We start from the raw sequence: 26,247 nt of genomic DNA, 5'->3' as shown, positions 1-26,247 counted from the left end.
CTTCTCAAATGTCATTTTCGAATACAATTGGCTCCATATATACACAAAAATGGCTTATATAGGCCTAGGATAACATAAGCATAAGCATAAGCATAGGTGCCCACCCGCAGTTGCTACTCCGTTATTGACCAGGACCTCCAGAAGTTACATCCACAAGCCGTGGAAGATAAGTGGGTGCTATCTTTCCTCGCTTCGCAATTTCTCAAAGGCCCCTATCATGCCGATCAATACCGGCGCCGGCCACGACCCGTGGTAGGGTCACGGGGAAGTGGATGGGAATGTTAGTCCGATACTTGAGTGATAGAGACCGCCCAATCGACTGCTTCTCCGACAAAGTATCACATGAGTTTTGAGGGGATTAGTAGATGGGTATGAGGTCAGGATTCACGAGTGGCAGTGATGTTACCATGAGCATTTTGTTTATCGGTTGAAATTTTAAATCTTAGGCAGCCGGCTGCGGAAAGATAAATAATTGATTATTTAAAAAGTTTGTTTTAATCGAACCCGTGCCAACCGAGCGGTAATGCTATGGGCTGGACTTATCAGTATATTTTTACTGTTGGTACAATTAAGATAACGCGAGCAAATGTCAAAAATAGTAGATGAGTTAATACTAAAGCTGCCAGTTGGAATAAATTATTACGATCAACGAATATAAACGAAAAGAAAACAGGACACCACGTAACCGATTGTAATGAAATTAAAACAATAACTTAAACGAACTTAACCGGCGACGTGCCTTCCTATCAACGATGATAAAAGAAGGACTTATAAATTTAAAATATAAAAAGACTCCAAAAAATACGTTGCATAGTAACCGCGAAGTTTCGCTACTCACAATCGAATCCGAAAGATAGCTATCTAGAATTTTAAATATAGTATTAATTTGACCGCGATCCTCCAGAAATTCTTCGTCGGCGTGCCTTCCGATCAACGGTGATGTAAGAAGGGCTTTATTCATTAAAATGATTTTATACCATAAGCCTTAAAACATATTCGTCGGCGTGCCTTCCGATCATCGATGATATAGAAAGGACTTAATCCAGCAATACGACTTGCTTGTCTCGAAAAAAGAATTCGGATCGTTTCTATCGAAAACTAACAAAACAAAAATAAACTCATTGGCCAACGAACGCGCGAACTAAAAATAAAGAAAAAAGAAGAAGAAGAAGACCAATCACCCCATGCACACAAACAGCGACACAAAAGAGATGAAAACAACACGAATCAGAAGAAATCCAATCACCCCATGTACACAAAAGAGATGGAAAATAACACGAAAAAACAGGACTGCGCGTCCACACAGGCACCGCACTACTGATGCCATTATTTAATTATAATGACCAATCCCATGCACTCGAACAGCGACATAAAAGAGACGGAAAATAACACGAAAAAACAGGACTGCGCGTCCACACAGGCACCGTACTACTTGTATATAGGCCTAGGATAACATGTCTAAAAAGTTTTATTGAAATCGGAGAGGGTCGGGTACAAAAGTACCAGAAAAATTCCTGATTTGAGCTGGAATTGCTCTATAGCAACATCAATGTTTGTTATTTTCTTGCTATTCTAAAATCTTTTTTTTTTGTTATTGGTCTCTTTTATTTTTAACAACTAATCTGTCCATCTAGATAACAAAATTGAGTTTTGATGTTGTTACCGTATGATCGAGCAAAAAAAACAGCAAGCTTTTAAAGTTAGGTTCCCAATTTTTCCCCAAGAGGTCGAAAGTCAGCGTTTTGAATTGATACAACCGAGCCGGATCTGTTGAGGTTATGTTTTTGCATCTCTTTATGTTTTTTTGTGTACAACTTTTAAATCAGTTAATCAAACTTAACTATTTTCAATGGGGATTAATGGGACCCTAAACCGGACCGAATGGAACAAATTCGGTCTTAATCCAGTTACAAGATATTTGAGTCACATTTTTTTCTACCCTCATCCCCACACACGGACATTTGCTCGTGAATGTATGTTTAAAACGAGTAAAACGGTTTATTTTAGAAGTTCATTTTTGGAGTGACATTGAAGCTTTTTCTCAGTGAGTTTGTACCCCGTTGGTTGGTCAAAGTCAAAGTGACGAACTGTCACTTTTTACACGACACTCACGCACACTATCAAATGAAACGTTTGGTAGTGAGTGTGAACTCCGTGTAAAAGGGGTGTCAAACTAAAACGTAGTTTTTAATATTTGAAGTGTTTTTTTTAGTGCTGTTATGCTTTCTTTTAAGTCCACATAAAAAATCAAAAGCTTTAAATTTTACAGGACTTTTTTTTGCTTTATTTTTCGTCAATGTTAAGAAGCACGCGCAAGCGCGCTATATTGCTGCTTTTCTTTCTCAGAACACAGATAAAATACATCAACTGCTGTGCTGCACTTCGCTGCACTGCGACAGCCACGGCCACGCATTAAGTAAAGAATGGTACGCACGGTGGTACATACACATTTTTTGTTTTAAATACAGATATATAAATACTTACGAAGCTATCGAATTTTTGTGTGTTGACTACCATCGTGATGTTGGTACACGTTGCTTGTTTGTGTTTGTGTGTGATTAGACTGCCTCGACAGAGTCCTCCTCCTTGACCTCGACGACCACGTCGTCCGGATCTAGCGATTCTACGGGGAGAGATGCGTTTCAAACAACTGATTTGAAATCGTTTACGCCAGCTAACTCACCACTCCCATTCGTAACCGGCTCCTCGTCGGGAAGTTGCACGACAACATCCAGCGAAGTTTCCTCCAGCGTCTCCTCTTCCTCATCTTTGACGCGCACCTTCTTGCTATCCGGCTGCTCTTCCGACTCACCCACCTTGACCGCGTTCTGGCAGTCGTGCGCGTGCTCGTTCGATCGCACCAGCAGTCCGTTGCGCATCAACAGCATTGCGGTCTTGCAGCCGACCGTCCGACACCGGTAATAGCGGGCCCGATCGCGTCTCGTGTGGCCTCCGACGAACATGGCGCCCTTGTGGATGAGGTACAGGCCACGCTTCTTGCCTTTGACGTCGATCAGCTCGTAGTCGTACGAACCTTCGTCCGCCTCGATTTGGGGAGTTTCTACGGGGGTCTCCGGATCGTCATCCAGGTCGATTGGTTCGGCGCTGGGGAGGAGTTCGGTTGGGACGCTCGGGACGGGGATGTAGTCGGGTTGATCGGTGTGGTCGGGCGGGTGGTTGTGACCTTCGTCGTTGGATTTGACCAGGGTTCCGTCGGGTTGTTTGAGCATTGCGCCGCGGCATTTGAGCGGGATTCGTCGGCAGCAGCGCCAGTGTTCCGTGCCGTCTCGGCGCGTCAGGTAGTAGATGTAGCGAAAGCCTTCGTTGATGATCGACTGGCCGATGTACGGGTTGGCGCGGGTTGGGTCGCTTTGGCGTGCGCTGCGATCGAGCTCGGAGTGCTTCCGTTTGAGGCTGGCGGGACTGCTTTTGACGCTGATCGACTCCATCTTTTCGTGGTTGTGCTCGGGACCTTTGACGATCGTGCCGTCTGTGAGTCGGTACATTGAGGCGTTGCAGCCCTTGCGGGCGCACTTCCACAGGACGGCACCATCTTCGCGTCGATGGGCCAGGTTGTAGCGATGACCCGCGAGTAGCAGCATTCGATTGCCGACCTTCTGGGGTTGCTCCGGAACTCCGATGCCGTCGATCGCGGAGTCGCTGTCCGCGTTGTCCGGCTTCGCCTTGTACGGAGGTTTGTGATCGTGCTGTTTGTCGCCGACGGGGGCCACACGACCATTCGGAAGCAGCTCGATCGGCACGTAACACCGCCGGTTGACGTTCGGGATGTACGTGTGGCAGTACCAAATTCCCGCCCCATCCGTCTTGGCCCGCGGAGTCGTGTACCGATGGCCACGATGCACCAAAATATTGCTACCGTTCTTATTCTGCACGATCTTGAACTCCTTCGAGCCACGACCCACCGGCCGCATGCCGCCAAGATCCGGCTTCTCGTGCTGATGTAACGCGTCGTCCATGGCCATGACCCGACCATTGGTCAGCAGCATCAACGACGCCGGACACGTCTCGCTCGTCTTGCACCGATAAAACACGCACCCGTCGTGCTGCTTGTGTTCAAAGTCGTACACGAAGCCCTGGAACACGACAAAGTTCCGCTGAGCACTACTCTTCATGAACGAGTACCGCTTACTCCCATTGATCGCCTCATCACCCTCGTCGCACTCGTCATCCGACTCCTCATTGAACGAGAGCGGTGGCAACTGCGCCACCCTAACCGGCGCCACTGAAGGCGGCCTCACAATCGGTGTCACCGTAATCGCCGGCGGCAACTCCGGCAACATCGACGCCACCACCCCACCCCCACCTCCTTCAACGCTCGGCGCGTGCGTATGCCCCATCCCAACCGGATCCATCACCCGCCCATCCGTCAACAACCGCAGCATCGCCGGACACCTCTTCATCTTCTTCCGCGTACAGCACAGCGAAACCGTCCCATTGGTCAACCGGTTCTTCGCCCAGTACCGATAACCCTTATAGATCAACGACTCCCCCCGACTAGTCTTCACCACCTTAAAGTCAGCGTCCCCACCCTCCGGAATCACCAGCGGCGGATACTGCACCAAAACTTCCTCCTCCTCCGCTGGCTTTGCCGCCGGCACAACCTCCAGAGTCACTGGCGCCGACGTTTCCGCCGGAAAGCCCAAAAACTCCTCCTCCACCTCGACCTCAACCTTCGGACCGTCGGTGGCGGCGTCGTGGTTGTGGCAGGTGTCGTTCGAGCGGATCACGCGCCCGTTCGCGAGCAGCAGGATGCCGAACGGGCACTGGCGCTTCTTGACCTCGGTGCAGCGGTAGTAGATGCTGCCGTCCTTGCGGATCCACGTGTACCTATAGGTGGTGAAAGATGAAACAAGAGGTTAAACTATGAAAAAAAAAACATGTGAATTATACAATCAATCGACGCTGATTGGCATTTTTTTAACATTTGTGATCAAACTCAACCCACTCCAACGAATCATCTCTGCGGTTAACTTCACGCAGTAGGCCTGGCCGCTTTACCGTTTGTGACGTTTCAATGCATTTTAATGCAACAGAAAAGACAAATTTTTCTCAGTTTGCTGTTTTTGCATATGGGACAATTAAGCGAACATGGGCAGTAAATCTTATTCTAAAATTTACAGTGATGGAATTCGAGCGAGAAGAAGGAAAGCTTTCCTCTCCTCGGTCGCGGTCGCCTTTCCGCTCGCGCTCTCCTTCTCGCCGCTCGCGCTCGTTTATCAATTCGGTCCAAGCTAGCAATGTTTTGATCAGGTTTTTAATAATATAACATATAATATATATGAATGCGACCGACGCGATGGTATCGAGATGTAACTTTAATTGTTTTGTTGTTGATTTTCGTTGCCAATTCGTTTTTACTTCTCGCTCGCGGGCAATTCTGGCTCGGGAGAGAATTGAACGAAAAGAGACCGAAAATGGAATATGTCTCTCAATTCTCTCTCTAATGGGCTTATGCATTTCAAAAATATCTGTATTTTTTCTCGTTTTGCACTCGTACAAACGATAAACATTTTACTTCGTGCGTGTTTGAAAAGATCTCAGTGAAAATAATAATACAAACCAACAATTTGAAGTAAGGCCGTCTCAAATATTTTTCAAAGTGTATGTCAGTTTCAGGGATGGAAAAATCGCAAAACAATCAATTTTGCTTGCGAACTTTCTTCACCCGCGAAAGAGAGAGGAGGCAAATCACGCAAAAGAAAATCGCTCCCGAAATTCTCCAAGAAAATCAATCTGCTGATGATTTTTTTTTGAATTTCCTTGTTAGCACCACCTAGAATCATTAATTTCATTTTGTTTATATATATTGCCCATTTACAAAATATTACAGGTCATTTTTCGACGTGTGACGTTACACTTGCAAGTGTAGTTGTGAAAAAGATGTTTCGCCGAAAAATCAAGATGATGATTTTTTTTTTAGATTCTTTTTACCGATCTTTCTTGCGCGATAGAGGAGAGCCATGCTCCCTTTGGATTTTTTCTCTTGATGAAAATCCAAAGATTTTAGTTTGGTGATGATTATTCCATCGCTGGTCAGTTTAGTCCTTTTCTCTCCTCGCTCGCGCTCGGCTTTTCGTCAACGCCTCGTTTATTGTCAACTGGCCCGTTCTCGAGCGTGGAAAGCACGGACAATCAGCAGCTCGGGACTCGCGGCGAGAGCTCGAGAGGGAGAGAAGTGTTTCCTGCGATAATGCCAACACTGATTTTATCCGAAAAATAGACAATTACTTTTACTTTTCGGCTGCATTTTTCTTTCAATTAATATTTAAAAATTTGGTTTGATTGATATTTCTTAAAAATTTGAGAAAAATTTCTTTATTTTTCTAAATCTGTTTTTTGTTTTAATATATGTATATGTTTTCAAAAATATTGAACGTTACATTAGTTAAGGTGCCTTCCATAAACCACTTGGACTCTCAAAACATTTTTTTATGAAGCGTGGACTAACGATTTTTGCTGAAAGAAGTAACTCTTAATTTTTTAGATTTTTTAAATCATATATTGGCAATGTTTGTGTGATTGCCTATCTTTTTGGATGCCGGTTTGGAATTATGCACGTAAAAATCGAATCATGCACGGAAAACGAAAAAAATGTAAACATATAAACAAATCTAGGTCCTATAAGCTACTGTCTACTCAAAAAAACTCTGGAAATAAAACAACGCAGATTTAAAATAAAAAAAGGAAAAAATACAAAGACATAAAAACGCAACAAAATTTAACAACCTGATTTAATATCACCAGCGGTGAAATAGAGCCCTTCTTACAAAATGATGAAACTCCGAAAAATATATTGGTGCAATTATTTTTTAGAAACATAATGATACCACCCAGTGACAATTTGACCTAAAGCTTCGAATCTATTTAGACTAAACCTCGAACGCATTTTTTTAAATTTCAGAAGTGCATTATGCGTCGCAAGATAATTATATTTAATTTAAAAAACTTATTGGATTGACATTATTAGAAAAAATAAAATAAAGAGTACTCAGTCTTTAATGTTAGTCTATGATTAACTTGAAAAAATGTGTATCGATATTGCACTTTGTCGATATATTATGAGAAGCCAGAAAGAACACTTTCACGCGCAGCGTAAAACGCGCAAGCGTAAATATGTATGCTGGCGTTTATCCTTCGACTTGACGACTTGTCGATCTTTCACGCGAGAACGAGAACGAGCCGAGACTTTGAATTTGATGTTCAGCATATGATTTTGTATAAAACCAAAAATTTAATGGGAAAAATAGGGTAAAAATAAGACGAAAAACACTAATATGGCTATATCTCTGGAAATACATTTTGGAAAAGCTTCAAATTTTGGGCCCAAGCAGTTATGGCGCATGTTTTCGAATGGCTTTTTGTTTGAAACTGAATTCTTTTAATTTGATATTGTTATCTGTAAAATTGTCCAAAAAATACCTCTAAAAATGGCTTTGACCACATTTATTGGTCGAAAATTGTGACTCGAAAAATAAAATGTTCGTCTCCGACCCCATGGCTACAAATCTGAAATATAAAAATTGTGGGTTTTACGATTGGGTTTCCAATGATGGAAGATACAAATTTTTAAGAGCGGATACAGACATCGCACAAGTTTTTCAGAAAAAGAGCTCTCAAAAATCAGGTTTTGAGTTCCGAGTTTCGGGAAAAAAATTCAATCGAAAGAGCGCATAATAACCGTTATATTAGCAATAGGATTTTTTATGGGACGATTCCCCGCCGTGCACGATTTTTTTAAGATTTCTGAGAAAAGCGTTTTTCTAAAAGCAAACCTTAAACCTTTCTTTTGTAAGAAAGGCAAAAAATCAGAACTCAAAAATATCAAACGATTAAAAAATATAACCAAAAAAAGTAACAATTTCACTGAAAATATAAAAAAATGGGTGAGGTTCATTAACAGAATACGGAGATACGATTTTTTGAAAATAAAATCTGGGTTTCTACACGCGCCGCGCGCCAAGGTGCAAAAAAAATCAGCTTTTTTCACTAAAACTGCCATAACTCAAAATTTCAGCGATGAGCTGTACATCTTTGGGTACCAAAAGTTGCGTTTTTTAATTACGGAAATTTTGATACCCAAACAAGTACAGGTCATCGCTAAACTTTTTGAAAATTGCCATTTTTTAGACTACCCTAACACGGCGTAGGTCACTCTAATGGAAAAAAAACACGGGTCTAATTATTTTGGGCAAGTAACCCCCAGACAATTTTGGAGCCAAATCGAAGCACTTTTTTTTTTCTTTAACTTTCATATGGAACTGCTGTATAAATATTAGAATGTAACAAAATGGGTCATTTTTGCGGGCATTTCAAGGCATGATCCCCTAGGTGTACTGAGCCCGAATCCCAAATATGAGCTTGATCGGTTGCGACAGGAGGGGAAATATACCCATTTTAAGCCTAATAAGCGGTCGCGTTAGAATGATGCTGGATAATCTGGAGTGTTCCTTGAAATTTACTAAAAGCAAGTACACCAACGAGTAGAGCAACTTTTTGTGAACATTTCTGTTTAGTTTCACTTTGAATAATAGTTATGCTATTCCTATTACAAGCATTTAAACAAAATATTCCAAAAATGCATTCTAATCAGTGGAGTGCATTGGGCCACGCCCATTTTCCTATTTTCAGCTTAGTTCTTTTTTTCTTCCAGAGCTCTTTTGGGTCTGCCTAGTGCTGCCAAAATTGATGCAATTATAAGCGAACACTCACGAAAAGTAGCATTTATAGCGAAAGTTTCCTGACATCACTGGCTCACTCCAACAGGCGCTGCTGGTGGTGTTGGTGGCCACCCTTTGTTCTCTGCTTCTCGCTCGGTTTTCTTCAGCCTTCGATTGGAATGGGTCGTCAAAATTCAAACGTCAAAAGACTTGGCGCGTTAGTTTTTTTGATGGCGCTTGCTAATTATTTACATGTTTTTGGATTATTTTTCAAGTGAGTGACTAACTGATGTGCAAAAGAACATGTTGCCGGTAGTTTGAAGCAATGTTATGTGGATGTGTGCCCAATGTGTGCCACCAAAATGATGAGAAATGGTCTCGCAAAATAGAAATTATGATGAAAAGTGCTTTAAATTTGATCTTTTTGGCCAGTAAATAGCCTAAATAGTATTTTTGGAGCTTTAATCGAGCATCAAACTCTTCATATGACGAAGATAGGGGTTTGGTTAGAAAGGGTATATTTCCCCGACATGGCGCTTTGACTTTGAATTTTAAATGGGATTTAACCCGTTGAATCGGTGCGTTTTGGTTTTTGCCAGTTTTGAGCCTCTTAACGATTTTCGCATTTTTCAAAAACTTCATGAGCTTGTAGTCCGTGTTCCAGGGAACAACTTTGCCGAAGAGCACGAAAAGATTCGGCCACTATATAAAATGTTACAGAATTTATAATACCGTCGCTGAAAACATCAACTTTTTCTTCACTCTCTTCTGGCTGCACTTGCTTCTCCTGCAGAAAAGATTGAGGCAGGCGTCGCGACGCTCATGCAACCAAGCAAGCTGATGGTGCTGCCAGAAGAGAGTGATGAAAATGTTGAAGTTTTCAGCGGCGGTGTTATAAATTCTGTAAACCGCTTAAATAACGAAGAACATTCAAATTCAGATACTTACCAGTATCGATACCCGCGGCAGACTAGAATCTTGTTGTTGCCCTCCTCCACGAACCGATAATCGGTTATGCCGTCCGTCTCCGGGATCGTCCGATGCGCGGGATGGTTCACCGGGGTCGTATCGCTACTTGTAACTACAACGACCACGTCGTCCTTCGGTTCCGGTTGTGGCACCGGTGCTGCGTTGCTGACCTTGGCAGCGGCCGCCGCCGCAGCCTTCTTCACCGCACTCGGCGGCGGATGGTTGTGAATGATTGTGGCCTCGTTGGCGGCATTTTTGAGGAGGCCGTGCGGAAAGAGATAGACCCCGGCCGAGCAGTGGTTGCTGCGCGCCCAGATGCACCGCCAGTGGGTCGTTCCGTCGTTTCTTTGGTAGTTGAGCCGGAATCGGTGGCTGTCGTGGATGAGGATGTCGTTTCCGACGCGGTTCTTTACGATCCGGTAGTTGCGGGTTTCGAGGGGTTCTTGTTGTGTTGGGAGTTGGCGAGGTTGTTGCGAGCTGCCTCCAACGGCCATCGGTTCCTCTTTGGTTGACGAGTGTGAGTGGTCTTGCTCGCCGGTGCTTAACAGGCGACCATCGGGACGAAGTCTTACGTAGGCGTAGCACTTGTACCGCTTGCGGTGAGCGCAGCGCCAGACGGCAGAGCCGTCACTTCGGTTGTACGACAGGTAGTACCGACGATCTTTGAAGATAAGCGTGTTCTGATCCTTGCGATTCTTCGCGATCACGTACTCTCCGTGGTCTATGTAACGCTCCTCGTCGGCTTCGGTCAGTTGAACTTCATCTGGTGGTGACGGCTGGACGACGACCCGCGGTTGAATCGGTTCCACAGGTTGCCGTATCGGCGTAGCCGAAGGAACCGGTTTCGCCGCCGCCCCTCCTCCGTGACTGTGTTCCTTTCCATTGCTGGAGATCACGATCGTTCCGGTGTCCCGGCAGAACAGCGCAGCCCGGCAGGCTCGATTCTTAAAGTGCACACACCGCCAGTACTCGCGACCGTTTTTCTTCCGAACCACCAACCGGTAGTAGAAGCCCTTGTGCTCGATCACGTTCCGTCCAAAATTGTTCGCGTCCGGAGTGGGCGTTGATCGCGCTGGAACCGCGGAAGCAGGTCGTTTAGCCGGAGGTTTAGCGACCTGTTGAGCACTTCCCCCGGGGATAATGTTCAGGTAGTCGTACAGCGGGTTAACCCGCGTCGGCGCAACCGCCTCCAACTTCCTCGTAGACTCCCAGTTGGGTTCGTGGTTGTGCTCGGCGTTGTTGTTCCCCACGACGATGCGATCGTCCGGCATCAAGAAGATTATGACCCGGCAGCTGCTGTTGGCGCGACACTTCCACGAAGAACTTCCGTCCTGGTTGCGATTACGAATCGAGTACCGATAGCCGTCGTACAACAGAGTCATCTGACCCCGCTGGTTCTTGAACAATCGATAACTCCGATTACGTCCACCCTCACCAACCACCGTCGACGGCTTGACCACCGTTGAACTCGTACCAGCGCTTCCCACCAACGGCCCAGACGCCGTATGATTATGTTCCGACTCGCTCAACATCTTCAGCTGACCGTGCGGCAACATCTTGACCGCCACGCGACAGCTATCGATCTGACAAATCCAAATGACGCTCCCATCCGGCAACTCCTTAATCTTCCGGTAGTGAAACCCGTTCCACTCGAGCGTATCTCCCTGGCGTTTGTGCGGTGTAGGTTTCTTCTCCTCTACCGGAAGTGGCACAGGCGGCGGCGGCGGCGGCGTAGGCGCCCTCACCACCACCATCTTCTCCACTTCCGGTGGCAACTCCGCCAGCGGTTGGTGGTTGTGCTTGAAGTCGTTCTCCTGGGGCGTCCCATCGGCGAGGATCGTCACTACGGCCATACAGGTGTTGCCGCCCATCGAGCAGCGCCACGAGGTCGTGCCGTCGGAGCGTTCGAGCCGCTTGCAGAACCGATAGCCCCGGTGGATCAGACACTCGCGGTTGCTCTTGTTCACGCTGTAGTAATAGTCCGGGTGTTTGGGCGCTGGGGTTCGGAGTTCTGGGGGAGCAGGTGCTGGTGCGGGGGCAGGTTCTTCGACGATGGGTTCTAAAAAGAGCAAGTCATTAGATTTTGTTCGAAGCTTAAGGATGGCAACTCAAATACAATTTGATAAATCTGCTTATATCATTTGGACGAGGGTGTACCTAATTTCGTCGTGCTCGCGCCAGAAAGAAGTCTGGTCAGAACGCGTTTGACACACGTGCATGCCCGACTAGTGTAAACATTTTTAATTATAACTCGAGACACCGGCCACCAAACTCAACCAAAATTCGAGACAATGCATAGAGTGGTCAGCCGTGTTTGTTTTTGTTTACATTGCGTGCTCTAGTTTTTGTTAATTGTAGGTTATACATAGAGCAGCGAATGATCAAGAAGGTTAAAGCTTTCAGAAACAAATGAATCAAGAAGATTGTTGGATTGAATTGAATTGAACGTGTTTTTTTACAAACCTCAAAATATTTATTTAGTTTTAAGACAAAATTTAATTATTAATGTTATAGTCATTCAAAGACTCATATTGGTCATATTTCCTTCCCTCTGGATGCATGTGGATAACCTTCCCAGCTTTCCTCTTCTTTTAATCGCAATCTCTTAAACTTACCTAGTTTTGAGGGTTTTTTTTTGTGTTGATTAAAAGGATTAATTTTTCAGTCTAAAACTGATTTTTCTCTTATTTTTATAATTTAAAATCTCTATTTATTAGAAATGAATTCCGATTAAACTAACCTACAAAAACCTACAAAGTTTGGGGTCCACAGAACCACGTGCACTTTAAAACATATTTATACAGGACCGAATGGTTTGTATTCATAGTTTGTAAGGAGAACTAGGGTGGTTCGTCGCAAAAATTGCATGCAATGTGTGGGAGTAGCGAAAACCTCTAATTCTCCATACAAACTTTGGAGAAAAATCATTCGGCCCTGTTTAAACTTTTTAAATTTATATTTTTTTTATCAAAAAATTATAACAGCAAATTTAAGGACCTTGATAAATTCTAGAGCCCTGCCCGAACTTCAAACACAAACAAAAGCTGCGATTCGAATAATATCAGTGACGTTTTGGAATTTTGACAGTACGGAACGCTCGAATTACCCCATTATCTGGGAAACCGGGTCAAGTGGAATTTATTGCACGTGTCTTGTTTGTTTGTTGATTTTTGTACTTTTTGCGAAATTTCAGAGATATTTAAAAGCAAAACATTTATTTGTTATTTTAGCAAAACTTCTCAAGCAGGTATTAAACTATGGCAATCAAAACAAACAAACTCGCCCCTTTCTACTGCTTTGTTTGTTTGCCTGTATTTGTTTGCAGAAACGTCAGCCTGCATACATTTTGAGTTGAAACAAGTTTGCGAGTTTGGCAAACTGTCAAACACGAAAAGGTGCGAGTTTGTTTATTTGTTTGTCATAGCTTAATACCTGCTTCATGTTGGTAAACAAACGACGCCATATTGCCACCAATGTTGTTCGGTAGCGTTTGTCAACACGTCAACTTGCTGTTGACAGTTCTTTTAGGGCAAACGTGTCGTTGTTTGACGATAATATTTTTTTTAAACTCTTAATAAACGTTAAAGTTAACCAATCTTAAAAGTATTCAAACGGAAATGCCACTTTTTTAGTCGACCGTTTGTGGTCTCTGTTGCAAATTTCTGCTCATTTCTAGGCGTCCGAAGGTTATGTGTGGTGAGTCATCCAAAACCTCTTTTACGCAAATGGACCCACGTTTTACTTCCCCATCCGATAGCAGGCCAGGAGGATAAATCGGGAATCGAACCCGCGCTCCATAACAACTTAGGGATCGGCAGCCGAAGCCGCTAACGACTGCCCCACGAGGCGCCAATTTTGTCAAGTAAGATTCAAGTTTGAAATTTACCACAATTTTACCGAAGAGTGAAATGTGATCTGAAGTAATCCTGAAAAGTTAGAAGCGATTTAAAAAAAAACAGAAATTCCGATTTGAGTTACCGCCCTGTAATTTTTCCCTCACACTTACCAACTTCCGCCCCATTCTCCGCATAGTACGCGTCCACCTGCTGCACCTCCCCGTCCTCATCGCCGCCCATATCGTCCACGTCCGTCTTGACGTGGTTGTGCGCTCCGTTCAGCACCTCCACCCGCCCCTCCGTCGTCAAATTAACCGACGCCTTGCACGTCTTCTTGTTCATCTGACACGCCCACAGAATCGACCCATCGACCCGATCGCGTATCTTGCAGTACCGATACCCGCGATGCACCAAACTGTCCGTGTTGCGTCGATTCTTGATGATGCGGAAGGTGGCCGGGCCGTCCGGCCGCGGGTACGGCCTGTCCGTCGCACTGTTGAACCACACCGATTCGTTGTTCTCGCCAGCTGCCGGGGTGGACTCGTTGCCGGCCATCCAGCCGGACGCGTCGTCGTCCGCGCCCAGAACCGTCTGCAGCAGCGAGTGCATGTTCATCGCCGAGTCGTCCTCGTTGTCGTCTTCGTTGATTTCGATGACGTCCGGGGAGGGCGGGGCGGTTTCGAGGGATTCTTGGGCGCCGCCGTCTGCGGCACGTCGCACGCTTTCGTACGGTTTGTGCGAATGTTCGGCGTTTTCGACCATGGCGAGGGTGTCGTTGGGGAAGAGAATGACGCCGGCTTTGCAGCCGCGTTGGGCGGCGGAACAGCGCCAGAGGGAAGTTCCGTCGACGCGGTCGCACTTCTTGGTGTAGCGATAGCCGGCGTGGATCATGCTCATTCCGTTTTTGCTGTTCTTGACGTAGTACCACTGGCTGTTGCCGAAGATTTCCGGGTCGATGGGGTAGGTGATCTCTTGGGGGAGTCCGTCGAGGTCTTCTTCGTCTTCGCCTTCGTCGAGGGGGCGTTCGTGGTTGTGCTCGTACTCGCTGCTCTTGACGAGGGATCCGTCCGGGAAGAGTTCGACCGCCGCTCGGCAAGTTTTCTTGTTCATCTTGCAGAGCCACTTGACGGAACCGTCCTGGCGGACGCGGATCTTGCAGTAGCGATAGCCGTCGTGGATTAGCGCTTCGTAGCCTTTTCGGTTGCGAGTGATTCGATAACCTCCGGCTGCTTGCACTTCCGCTGGAACGTTTGAGACGGATGGTGCAGCGGGGATTAGTTTGCGACGCATCGGAGATTCATCAACGAACTCTACGTCTTCGTCTGGGATGACCTCTTCGGTGACGGGAGGTTCCGTCGTTTCGTGATCGTGCTCGTGATCGGATCCCATCTTGTACACGTACCCGTCGCCGTTCAGGACGACCTTAACACGGCAGACGCCACTTCGGAACGAACAACGCCAGATGATAGACCCATCAACGCGTGACCACTCCTTGCTGAAGCGATGACCTTCGAACACGAACGCATCGTTTCCTCTTTGGTTTTTAATGATCCGGTAGAAGCGACTTCCGCTACCTTGCTCCTGCCGCTCCAGGTGTCGCTTGTCCGTATCGTGCAGATGATCACCGCACTTCTCGATCGTCCCGTCCGGCATCACGATCGCCAACGCTCGACACTTGTCGTAGTTTCGCCGACAGCGCCAGTAAACCGCCCCATCAACCCGCTCCCGATCTTTGCTGTACTGATGACCCTCGAAGATCAGACACTCGCGACCCTTCACATTGGTCGTGATCTCATAATCCTCAACTCCGTACTGCTGCTTGCCCGTCTGCTTCTTCTCCTCGGGCATCATCACCTCCAGACTCGACGACAACAGCGCCGCAATGTCCTCCGAGTAGTCCCGGTCGCCCTCCTCCTGCCCTTCCTCCTCCTCCTCTTCCTCCTCAACATCCTCGCAGATCGTGTAACCTCCCTCCACCACAAACGACGACGACTCATCGCCCTCACCCCCTTCCACCACTTTGTCATGGTTGTGCTGCCCGTGGTACTTGATCCGCGCCTCCGGATAAACATAAACCCCGGCCGAGCACCGATTACCGTTCGACCGACACTTCCAGAACGTCGACCCGTCCATCTTCTGGTAGCGCTTACAATACCGGTACCCACCATGAACCAACGTCTCCCCCTGCTTCTTATTCGCCACGTACACCAAACTATCCGCCTCGACCTGCATCATCTCCGAGTCCACAATACCGTCCCCCTCCTCCCCCTCATCCCCCTCCAACACCACCCCCGACGAAATGTCCGCCATCAACTCCTCCGGTGCATTCTGCGCGTGACAATGCCCGTTATTATTAGCCAGCACGATCGACTCGTCCAGCATCAGATTGACGGCGGCCTGGCACCCGTTCAGCCGGCACCGCCAGTGCGTCGAACCGTCCCGCCGCGTAAAGTGCCGACAGTACAGATAGCCGCCGTACACGAGCCGCTCGCGGTTGTTGGCCGCGATGATGATGCGGTAGTTGGGACGTTTAGACGATGTGGCCGCCGGCGTTTCGCCCTCGCTGGTGTAGTACACGTCAGCGTCTGCGTCTTCCGGGAGCGCTTCGCGCTTGATTGTGATCTGCGAGAGTTGGTCAGATGGGTGTTACAACTGAGTCAATATTAGGGGGAGCAAATAGTTCAGGTTCTTACCTCATCAGTATGTAGAAATTGATTAGATTGCAAGAAATGCGACTGTTTCTTGACGTCTTTGGTTTTTGGAGTACTCTTGGCTGCGATCTGTAAAAGAGACAAAAATGACTGTTATTATTTTTTTTTGTAATAGAGAAAACATAAACATCTACAGTTGTAAAAATGCCAACAATTTTTAGACGATTAAATCATAAAACCATTACTGATCACTTTTTTTTTTCATTTTAATGACAAAAAAAATGACAAGACAACTTTTTTTCGATGGATCAACTATGGTCCCCTTGGAACGAGCTGTCAAGTAGGACCTTTTCTGTCAAGAAGGACCGCGAGGTTAATTTTTCAAAATTGTTTTAAAAATCCATTTTAAACTCTTTGTGGTTGTACAAAGGGCCATTGTACTCACAAAAATAAACTTTATCGCTGTAAACAATAATATCAGCAATCTTAGCTTTATTTTAGGACCCAAATCCTAAATTTTAAGCACAGCAACGTAACTAAAGTGTGCAAAGTGCGGGCGAAACGACTAGTCGAATTTTCAAGGTTGTGTCTCCTGGAAAAAAGCCGAATGTCGCAAAAATTGATACCTTATTCCTGACAGATAAAAAAAAATCGTAGATGACAAAATAAGTATAGACATTAGACAGCGATTCAATAACTCCAATCCAATTTGCTAGTTGCTAACATTAAATGTTGCATTTCTCATTCGTTTTTTTTTTCGACTTTTCCAAAACCTTAAATATTGCGCGTATTCCCGAAAAAGACACGCGGCATACTAGCCTCGAAACGACGCGCCGCACTTTCGGCAAATGCTCGCTGTCGAATCCCATACTGCGCGTTTTGTTTTTGTTGATCTTCTTTTTCGAATCGCTTGCCTTTGTTGCCAGGTACGATTTTTATTGCACTAAAAGTGCAGAAAATCGCTGGCCACGCGGCGTGTAACTTTGAAAGAAACGGTCAATAATACACAGCAAATTTTGGATTGCCATTTCAGTAAAATAATTTACTGAATGCGATTCTGTAATAATCACTTGTGTGTGTGTATTTTTTTTTTTTTATTTTGTATTGTGATCTTTAGAAACCAAGGTAAGAAAAATGGTAATAATAAATGCCTCGATGCTAACCACCTATTTTTTAGGTTTGAACGATTGATGAAATAAATGTAAAAATAGCAGTACTGGAAACATTTTCAATGACAAGCAAAATCAAATTTTGATAACTGAAATACCAGCAACGATTGCAGAATCTTCAGCAAATGATTTGTCAAACTGCCACAAGAAAATTACTGAATTTTCAGCAAAATAATTTCACGTTTCTATTGCTGAAATTTCAGTTGTTTTGACAACCATTTCAATGAAATTTCAGTAAAACATCTGTCAAAGTGACAAATATCAGTTAACTGAGAATTCAGTGAAATCTAAATTGCTGAATCCTTTACTGAAATTTCAGTAGATGAAAATTCAGTAAAACTTTACTGAATTTCAGTGAAAAAAAATTGCTGTGTAGGAATTTCTCACATGAAAACGTTACTTTATCCATCTTTATGGTTGATGCTTCCTCACATTAATATACTTTTGATAGGATTATCAAATCTTCAATCTTTAAGGCTCAACAGAAAGGTCTTCTGGTTACACATCTTACGATGGGTCACTTGATGAATTTTGCTGGACCCCAAGACGAATCGAATTAGACCAAAACGGTCCAAATCGGTGCAGCCAGTCAGGAGATATTTAATTGAGTGAGAATATTTCGATGCACACATCCACATCCAAACACACACACTGACATTTGTTCAGTTTTTGATTATGAGTCGATAGGTATTCGTGGAGGTGAGTCTAGGAGCTCGAATTAAAAAGGTATTTTTTTGAGTGATTTTATAGCCTTTCCTCAGTAAGGTGAGGATGGCGACAAGAGAAAATTATTTATAAAAACGTTACTTAATCCAATCCAACATCTGCTCATTCAGTGTTCTACTCAGTTATTCTTACCACTTATCATGGGTAGCATAACGGATCCGGACAACATTTTTATACAAATATCTTCTACAAATTGTATTGAAACACTTAAGTGCTCATAAATTTTGATAGGAATGTCAGATCCTCGACGTTTCAATTCAATTCAATGTATTTTGTCAGTAAATAATCAATTTACAATTCCGTATTTCTTATAACCTAATAGAGTTTTGGAGTTCCTTTCAACTATGGTTTACACTGTAATTCATTTTGATGTAATTGGATATTCTAACAATGGATTTGGCAACAGAAGGAAAAATTAAAAAAAAAAAACCTTCTAGATTTGCTAAGGAAAAGGATAGAAATAGAAAAGCTTAAAACTAAATCACAGTATGTTTTGTCTATTGACGTCGAATAAAGCTTATCCGTTGTAGATGTACTTCATCATCAGCTCACTGAGAGCTTGGAATTGTTCTGCCTTGTTTCGGCAGGCACGAAAGCGCGTGAGCATCTCTCCAGCAAGGGCGAAAAACTCAGGAAGCGTGAAGAGATCATCACCGGTAACATCAGCTTGTCCCGGGGGATAACCGCCCCCAGAAGCGGCTACTCTAGCGTACGAACCTCCCCAACCGGGAGGGAACGCTGGTTTGGTCGATGGAGCCGCTCCGCCGCCAGCTGCTGCAGCGGTCGAGCTCGAAGTCTTCGGAGGTTGGCGGGACGCTGGCGCTTTCTTCTTCTTGTCCTGCTCCTCGATGTACTTTTTCCGCGCGGCACAGCCACGGAAATTCGCCGTGTGGTTTCCACCACAATTGGCGCACTTGACACGTGCTTTGTGCTGCTGGGCGTTTTTCCCCAGTTGGTCTTTCCGCGGAAGACTGCATCTTTCGGTGAAGTGGGTCTCACCGCACTTTACACACCGGGGTGGGAGATTGCAGTTTCTTGAGCCGTGTCCGAATTTCTGACAGCGGTGGCATTGGGCTTCGTCGGTCGGATTCTTCGTGTAGAATCGCCACGTCACAAAGTCGCACGTCCAGTGCTTTGATCCGCCGTAGGTCCTGGATTTTGACGGACCCGCGATCGAAGTACAGGAGGTACAAGGTGTACGTACCTGTCACCGTAGTCGATTTTGAGAGCACCTTTATCTCTCGAGGCTTAACCTTGACGCCCGTCAGGTGTTCTTCCAGGTCGGAGATCGGGCGGTCCGGATATCCCTGAAGGACGATCTTCACTGGGACCTTCTCTGCAGGATCAAATGTGAAGAATTTGAAGTTTCGCAACTTCAACTTCTTCTCCACCAAGTCGAAATGCAGCTTTTTGTGGGTAATCACTTGCACAGAAGTTTTGCTAATTTTGAGACAATATTGGAGTCCCTCAAGCAACTCGTCAACATCGTCAGCCAACGTATCCAAAACAAAAATTGGAGGTGGTCGTCGTTCCTTCGGAGAGTTACCATTTTTCTGCTTTCCATGCTTGCGCGCAAGTTCATCATCGTCATCGTCGACAGCACTGCTGCTGTCATTGTCGGTGTTGTTTTCATCTCCACTCAGCATCTCAAATTCGTTGCTGGTGGGAACGTTGGAAGTGGTTGTTGTCGTAGTGCTGGTGGACTGCTGCTGCTGCTGTTGCTGCTGGCCGGAAGTGCTTCCGGATGCCCGGGTCGATTGTCTCGTCCGTACCGGGGACTCACATGGACGGTATGACACGTGTAAAAATGAAGGATCGGTGACGTCACCGGGCACGCTCCCGTGCGCGATGGCGGTCGATGCGGCATTGATGTGTTTACCTTTCTGCACTCTGCCGGTAGATGAACTTCGCGGGTTTTTCGAGGCCGCACTCGAACTGCCTCGGCCACGGCTGGTCCTTGGCATGCTGGAGGAGCAAACTCGCGGGTAATCACGGTAAATTACGGCGAAAAAAATCGAAAAGTCTGAAGAGCTCCGAACACTTGACTGTTGCTGGCTGGTGTTGCCAGTCCCGATCGAGATCCTCGATGTTTTTGGCTCATTTGAAAGGTCTTTCAATTATCTAACTAACGACGGGCCTGGACATCATTTCCCTCAAAATATCTGAGATCCGGCCTTCAAAAAACGTATAAATAACACTTAAGTGCCAATAACTTTTGATAGGGTGGTCAGATCTTCAATGATTTAGGCTCATTGAAAAGGCCTCTTCAATACCTTTCTGACAATGTATAACATTATAGGTTTTCTTGCAAAAACTACCCTTTTTACAATCTTCCGAACTTACGCCAAAATCGTTTTTTGCATAACTTTTGAAGTACTTAACTAAACTTGCCGATTTTAAATAGGGACCTATGGGACCCCAAGACGGTTCCAATGAGAGTAATACGGTCAAAATGCGTTCATCCAGTCCGGAGATAATCGAGTGACAATTTTTAGTCCACCCACCTACACACATCCACACAGACATTTGCTCAGAACATGATTCTGAGTCGATATGTATACGTGAAGGTGGGTCTAAAAATCAAAATCAAATTATTCGCTCTACAGCATTGCCTTGGCGTTCTCGATTGCGAGATTCCTACTCGAAACTAGGTGTCCGAAGGCTTGATTGTTGAGGCAATTGCAAACCTCTTTTTACACCTTAGCTTCCATCCATCCCGGGATTCGAACTGACGACCTTTGGATTGTGAGTCCAACTGCCTACCAGCGACTCCACCAGGACAGGACCCAGGGAGACGACCCCTATACCTGGACTGAGCTAACGACCTAACCTTTTTAGGTTAGTCCGGGGCCAACATTTACTTCCCGTCCGACGGAAGGCGTGATCAGACAAATCTCATCTCAAAATTTGCCACCGGGACCTTCTGGGATCGAACCCAGGCCGACTGGGTGAGAGGCAATCACGCTTACCCCTACACCACGGTCCCGGCATGGTGGGTCTACGAGGTCAAATTAACAAGTTCATTTTTCGAGTGATTTCATAGCCTTTCTCAGAAAGGCGAGGAAGTCAAAAGTGAACATTTACCATCGAACATAATTTCTAAATAAATAAATAAACAAACTGTTGACAATTTCATTAACAATCAAAACATAACAACAATTTTATAAAAAAAAAAGTGCCTCAAGCATTGAAATACTATTTTACCAATATTACCCCTTTTTAGGACAAAGTTTCACGAAAAACTAAGAGGAATCTGGGCATCCTTTTTCGGCCCAAATTTGAAGCTCACGTGAGCTTGCAGGCAAAACGTGATAAATTACTTATTAAAAAGTTGAAGATTCGTTACATATTTCAATCTATAATTAAACAAATAATATTTCCTATATTTTAGGTAAAAAGAGTAAATAATTTTTGTAGTGTCTATGCCTCGAAGCATTTTTTTACAATTTAAATGATAATGATGCCATTCTATAACAAAACAAAAGTGAAAAACAAGCAAAAAATTGAAAAAGTGACTGTAAAAACATGACAAAATTAGAAAGGCAAAAGTTAATGATAGGAGTTGGTGGAGTAAGCCAAATACTACAAAAAAAAAAAACAAACATAAATTAATCAAGATAAATGAAAATCAAAATACTTAAAAGTAAAATAAGAAAAACATAAAACAAGACAAATAAAGTTGCTCAAAATGACCTCCTGAACACGGGAAATATGAAAAACATCGAAAAAAATTGGGCGGTAGAGGGTTAAAATAGTGAAGGAACCTTATTTTTTTGCTAGAAATTGAATTGAAAATTCTAATTGATCAACAAATAGAACATAATTTTCAGTTTTTAGTTCTGCTTGACATTCCAGACTTTTCCCGATATTCCAAGGATTTCTTCGAATTCCAGACTTTTTCCCGACTTGAGTGGCCTCCCTGGGTTCAACCTCCTTGGGAATCTAACTGAAAAGGGATTCTAGAACTTAAATTGGATGATAAAAGTGGAGTAGTTTTCTCCGTTTTCGCAAATCGACTTTTCTTCTCTTTTTTTATTTTGATGAAAAAAGAAGTAATTTTGTCTCATTTTTTTCCATTTTTTTATTCGTACTCGGAAAACCAGATTTTTATTTTATTTCACTTTTAATCAATAAAAGTTAATTTTCAATTTTAATCAAATAAAGATAAAATACGTGTTACTGGGAACAAGATTTATTTTTAAAACAGTGTTTTTTTGAAAATCTAAATCCTACAACCATTTTTTGATTGGCACATTCTGAATCAAGATTTGAATGTTTTTCTAAAACAAACATGGCCGACGGAGAATAATGCATTTCAGAGGCTTAAATAAGTTCAAAAATTTGGGCCTTGCGTCGCGCTCCTGTTTGCGTATTGTTTAAGTTTGGGTCGACTTTCTTTATAAAGTCTATCATCCTACCTAATAATATTGGATTGGATAGATTATCAATAATTGTTCCTTTTTCTAAACAAAGCAAATTTATTACAAAAGCAGCTTACTCGTGAAAGCAAACTTGATATGTCGTGAACTTTCAAACGTTTTACAATTGAAAAAAAAAAAAGATTCAGTTCGCCAAGTTACGGTTTATTTTAAAAATGCAACCTGCAAGTTAAAACGTGGATTTTGTTTAGCTATGGATTTTAACAATGCTCTCAAATCTCTCAATCAGCGACCTTGTTCTACATTGTCCGATTTCCCGAAAAACTCGATCTAATGCCGGAGTTCAGTTTTACGATATTTGAATACAAATTGCATCACAACCAAAACTGTGCTGTGCTGCATTCGCTGCTCGCTGGACCCGCGTAGAATTTCGACATTTTCACATTCCACGCGCGCGCTCTCTCTCGCGTATGTAACCGCGTATCAACCCAGCGATCCAAACTCACGGATGAGGAAGATGCACAAGCAGCGATGTTCTTTGTGCTCTACTGCTGCTACAGCAGAATCTCGCGCTCTCCCCTCACTCTTGCTTGCACCTGGTTTCGTTCGTTCGCTGGAACCACCCTCCCAAAAAACAAATAAAAAAAAAGGTTGAAAGCGTAACGCAAAAGTTGGGCGATTAGTTATCTTCCGCGAATATCGTCGTCCAACGAGTCGTCGTCGCCTTCGCAAGCGATAGTCCCAGGTCTGATCGATAAAGCCAACGGGGCGAGCGAGCCTGTGTGTTGAACTCCACGACCGAGCAGGTCGAGAGTTAATCGATGACACAGCGCTTGAACGTGTTGTACTCTTTATGGCTGTATCAACACATCTCGAGAGTCCAGCAGCAGCAGCAGCACCAACTCGCGTATAGAAAACGGACCTGCGCCGTACTCACCTCGTCGTTCGCTGCCGTCAGTGGGTGATGTCTTGACGAATCTTCGCCGCCGTCGTCCAGGTCAAGCTGCTTCTCCTGCTTGATGGTGACGACCTGGTCGGGCTGGGCCTGCACCAGCTGCCGGATGTGGTCGTTGTTGGTCCGGCAGAGCGCCCGGTACGCGTAAAAGTCGTCGATGCGGTCCACACAGGGCTGGCAGAGCTGGGCGTTCTGATCGATTCCCCCTTCGCCACCGCCGGCGGTGATCTGCGTGTGTGCGTTCAAGAACGTGCAGGCAGGCAGGGCAAGAGAGAAAACAAGGGGAAGAAGATGAAGAGGGGATTTTCACATCCGACGACGAGGTCGGATCGATATTTGGGATGGCGTCGTACGGGAAGATGTGCGCTTACCTGTACGCTGGTGCACTCGTAGATCCGCTTCAGCAGCGACTTGGTGCCCTGGACGGAGCTGAGCTGCAGGTCGTCGGTGCCACCTCCGGCAAAGCACAACCGGCAGACCTTGCCAGCGACAGCTGCTGCCGCAGCGGCAGCCACTTGGGTATCCATTTTGTGCAACGATCGTTGAATAACTCTTCAACCCCACAAAACTTAGCAGCTTGAGCTACAACACGTAATCCACCGTCTTCTTCGTCCGAATGTTCTACCAGCCAAGACCTGCCTCGACGGCCCGAGTCGGATCCATACTTTTTTCACCCTTCGCTATCTCTGAAGAACTGCTGCACACACAACCAGGACAACTCGCGTCCGCACACTGTTCAAGCTATTGCACGGAGAGGCAGAACTCCGCTTCACCTCTCCCTTGTCCAAACCCTACCGCCCGGACCTGCTGCGCCGCCTTGTCTACCGCACAGGAACACAAACGCACACACTCCACTCCGCACTCGCGCGAGAAAAACCAGGGCAGGGCGTTCAATATCCTGAACGCTTGCCTGCCAACCCACTTTTCAACCCGCCCGTAACGGCCCAAAACCGCACCACCTCGCGCCACTTCCGCTGCCACGGGATTCTCCCGGGTCCGGACCGTCCCTGGCGCACACTTCCGCTTCGCGGAGATCACTTTTTCACCGTAATTAACGCGATTTTCACCCGCGCGCGGCACGTCGTCACGAAGAACTTCTTCTCCTCTGTGCTAAATATTTATGTTTGAAGAAGCACCTCTACCAATACACTCGCACCCAGAGTAGTAGGCCAGGCCGCGGCGGCAGAGTAGATCAGAATCTTGACTTGGCGTCTCTTTCTGGTTGGTGGGCGACGCCGATGGAGGTGTCTCGCTCGTACCAGCAGGATCGGCGCCGCACGGCGTGTGATGTCCTTTTGCTCGAGAGGGAGAGCGTATACGTGAGAGGAGAGAGCGGAGAGCGCGTTTGGAGATGTAAACAAAACAGATGTCGCGGTCCGCGGAAAGTATTGTGAGTTGCAGTGGAAATGTAGCGGTGAAGATCGACCGGGTGGGATTTCATGAAAGGCCAAAAATTTTGAATCTAGATTTTTTTAAAAGGTCCTATAACTAGGGTTGGACAGAATTATTTTTATTATTAATTAATCTATTGACGGGGGTTTTGATATTTTTACCAATAGACTGACTAACAGTTCTGGAGTTTTTTTTTTTAAAGGTCCAATAAACCAAATTTTCAGTTTTTGCTTTTTGGGCGTTTTTTAATACCCCTGACTCAAGGTGGTTTCAAAAACACCCAACAAGCAAAAACTGGAAATTTGGTTTATTGGACCTTTTCAAAAAAAAAACCCCAGAGTTGAGCTACACTGAAAGCCCGACCATGGTAGTTTTAAGAAAATTTGCTAAAAATGCTGCTTATTAAATTAACTGTGGCTTTTTGGTGAAAGTAAACGCAAATATGGTAAAATGTACCATGCTTCCACAAAATTGCATGGTAGCTAATACGAAATCATTATCATTCTCTCCATAATCGAGGGTTAAAATTACCATACCGCTCTCGACATAGTTAAACTGACTGCGTTAATCAGTCAATCCAAGCACGGAATGTTTTTAGCAAAAATACGTCGGTGCGTGTTCTCAATTTAACCCTACAATATGGAAGCAACTACCATGGTTGGGGTTTCAGTGTAGCGTTCCCACCGTGTATTATAAATCGATGCCAACATTTCAAAAAGCATCATGTACACACCATCCTTTTTGAGAAAAATGCATTTGAATGTTGAGCATCCATTTTCAATTCCCATTTTAAGGCTACACTGAAAGAAAGGCGCACAGCAATATCACATGTTTCACACGTGAATCTGCCCCATACGACATGGCATGTGAATGTCATGTGCAAATCACTTCGAAAATTCTCATCGCGCGACGCGGTAAATTCAATAGAAAAACTCGTGAACTTAACGTGGCGACACACTTGAAATTGAAATGATGTTCTTGTGATTGTTAAATGAAATTACATTCGATTTCATGTGATTTTTTGGTCGAAATAAAATATATTTATTGCTTTTTTAAATTTATATTTTTACACCCTTTAGCTCAATAATGTCATACAATAAAACAAAAAAAAATCACGTCACTGGTCTTCTTTGTTTTCTTCCATTTTTAATGACGATGACGACGGTGCGGATCTTGGCCATTTTTTGTAAATGTTAAAAAGCATCAATCCGCATAGGAGTAGCAGCTCCTTCCGACCCCGCCAGGATGGTTGTGTACTTTGTGGCCATCGCGGGAATCAGCACTGGCGGCAACTGCTCCCAGAACCCCTGTATTCCCTGGAAAAATGATGAAATATGTATTTTATTATTTACCGTTTCTATAAATAAAAGTAAATTAGTACCTACCATAATTTTTCCATTTTCTTTTCCATTTTTTAAATTAGAGCTCAAACAATGAGCATTTGCTTTCTCGCCATCTTACTTTATGAAATCACTGGCTAAACATAAACATA

General features: G+C 44.7%; 1 protein-coding gene across 1 annotated transcript; it reads right to left on the bottom strand.

The window, feature by feature from the left end:
* Positions 1-2,261: 2,261 nt before the first annotated feature.
* Positions 2,262-24,494, bottom strand: LOC6047838. Its single transcript, XM_038266514.1, has 7 exons — positions 23,735-24,494; positions 23,346-23,591; positions 16,177-16,263; positions 13,654-16,105; positions 9,627-11,706; positions 2,684-4,848; positions 2,262-2,623 (listed from the first exon to the last, which is right to left on the bottom strand). Exons 1-7 carry the CDS (start codon positions 23,888-23,890, stop codon positions 2,559-2,561), a joined length of 7,251 nt encoding a protein of 2,416 aa, XP_038122442.1. The 5' UTR covers positions 23,891-24,494; the 3' UTR covers positions 2,262-2,558.
* Between the last annotated feature and the right edge of the window lie 1,753 nt (positions 24,495-26,247).

The sequence above is a fragment of the Culex quinquefasciatus genome, chromosome 1 (genome assembly GCF_015732765.1).
Source record: "Culex quinquefasciatus strain JHB chromosome 1, VPISU_Cqui_1.0_pri_paternal, whole genome shotgun sequence".
NCBI classification, from domain to species: domain Eukaryota; kingdom Metazoa; phylum Arthropoda; class Insecta; order Diptera; family Culicidae; genus Culex; species Culex quinquefasciatus.
The sequence above is the reverse complement of the archived record's forward strand: the minus strand, read 5'-3'. Positions and strand labels throughout refer to the sequence as shown.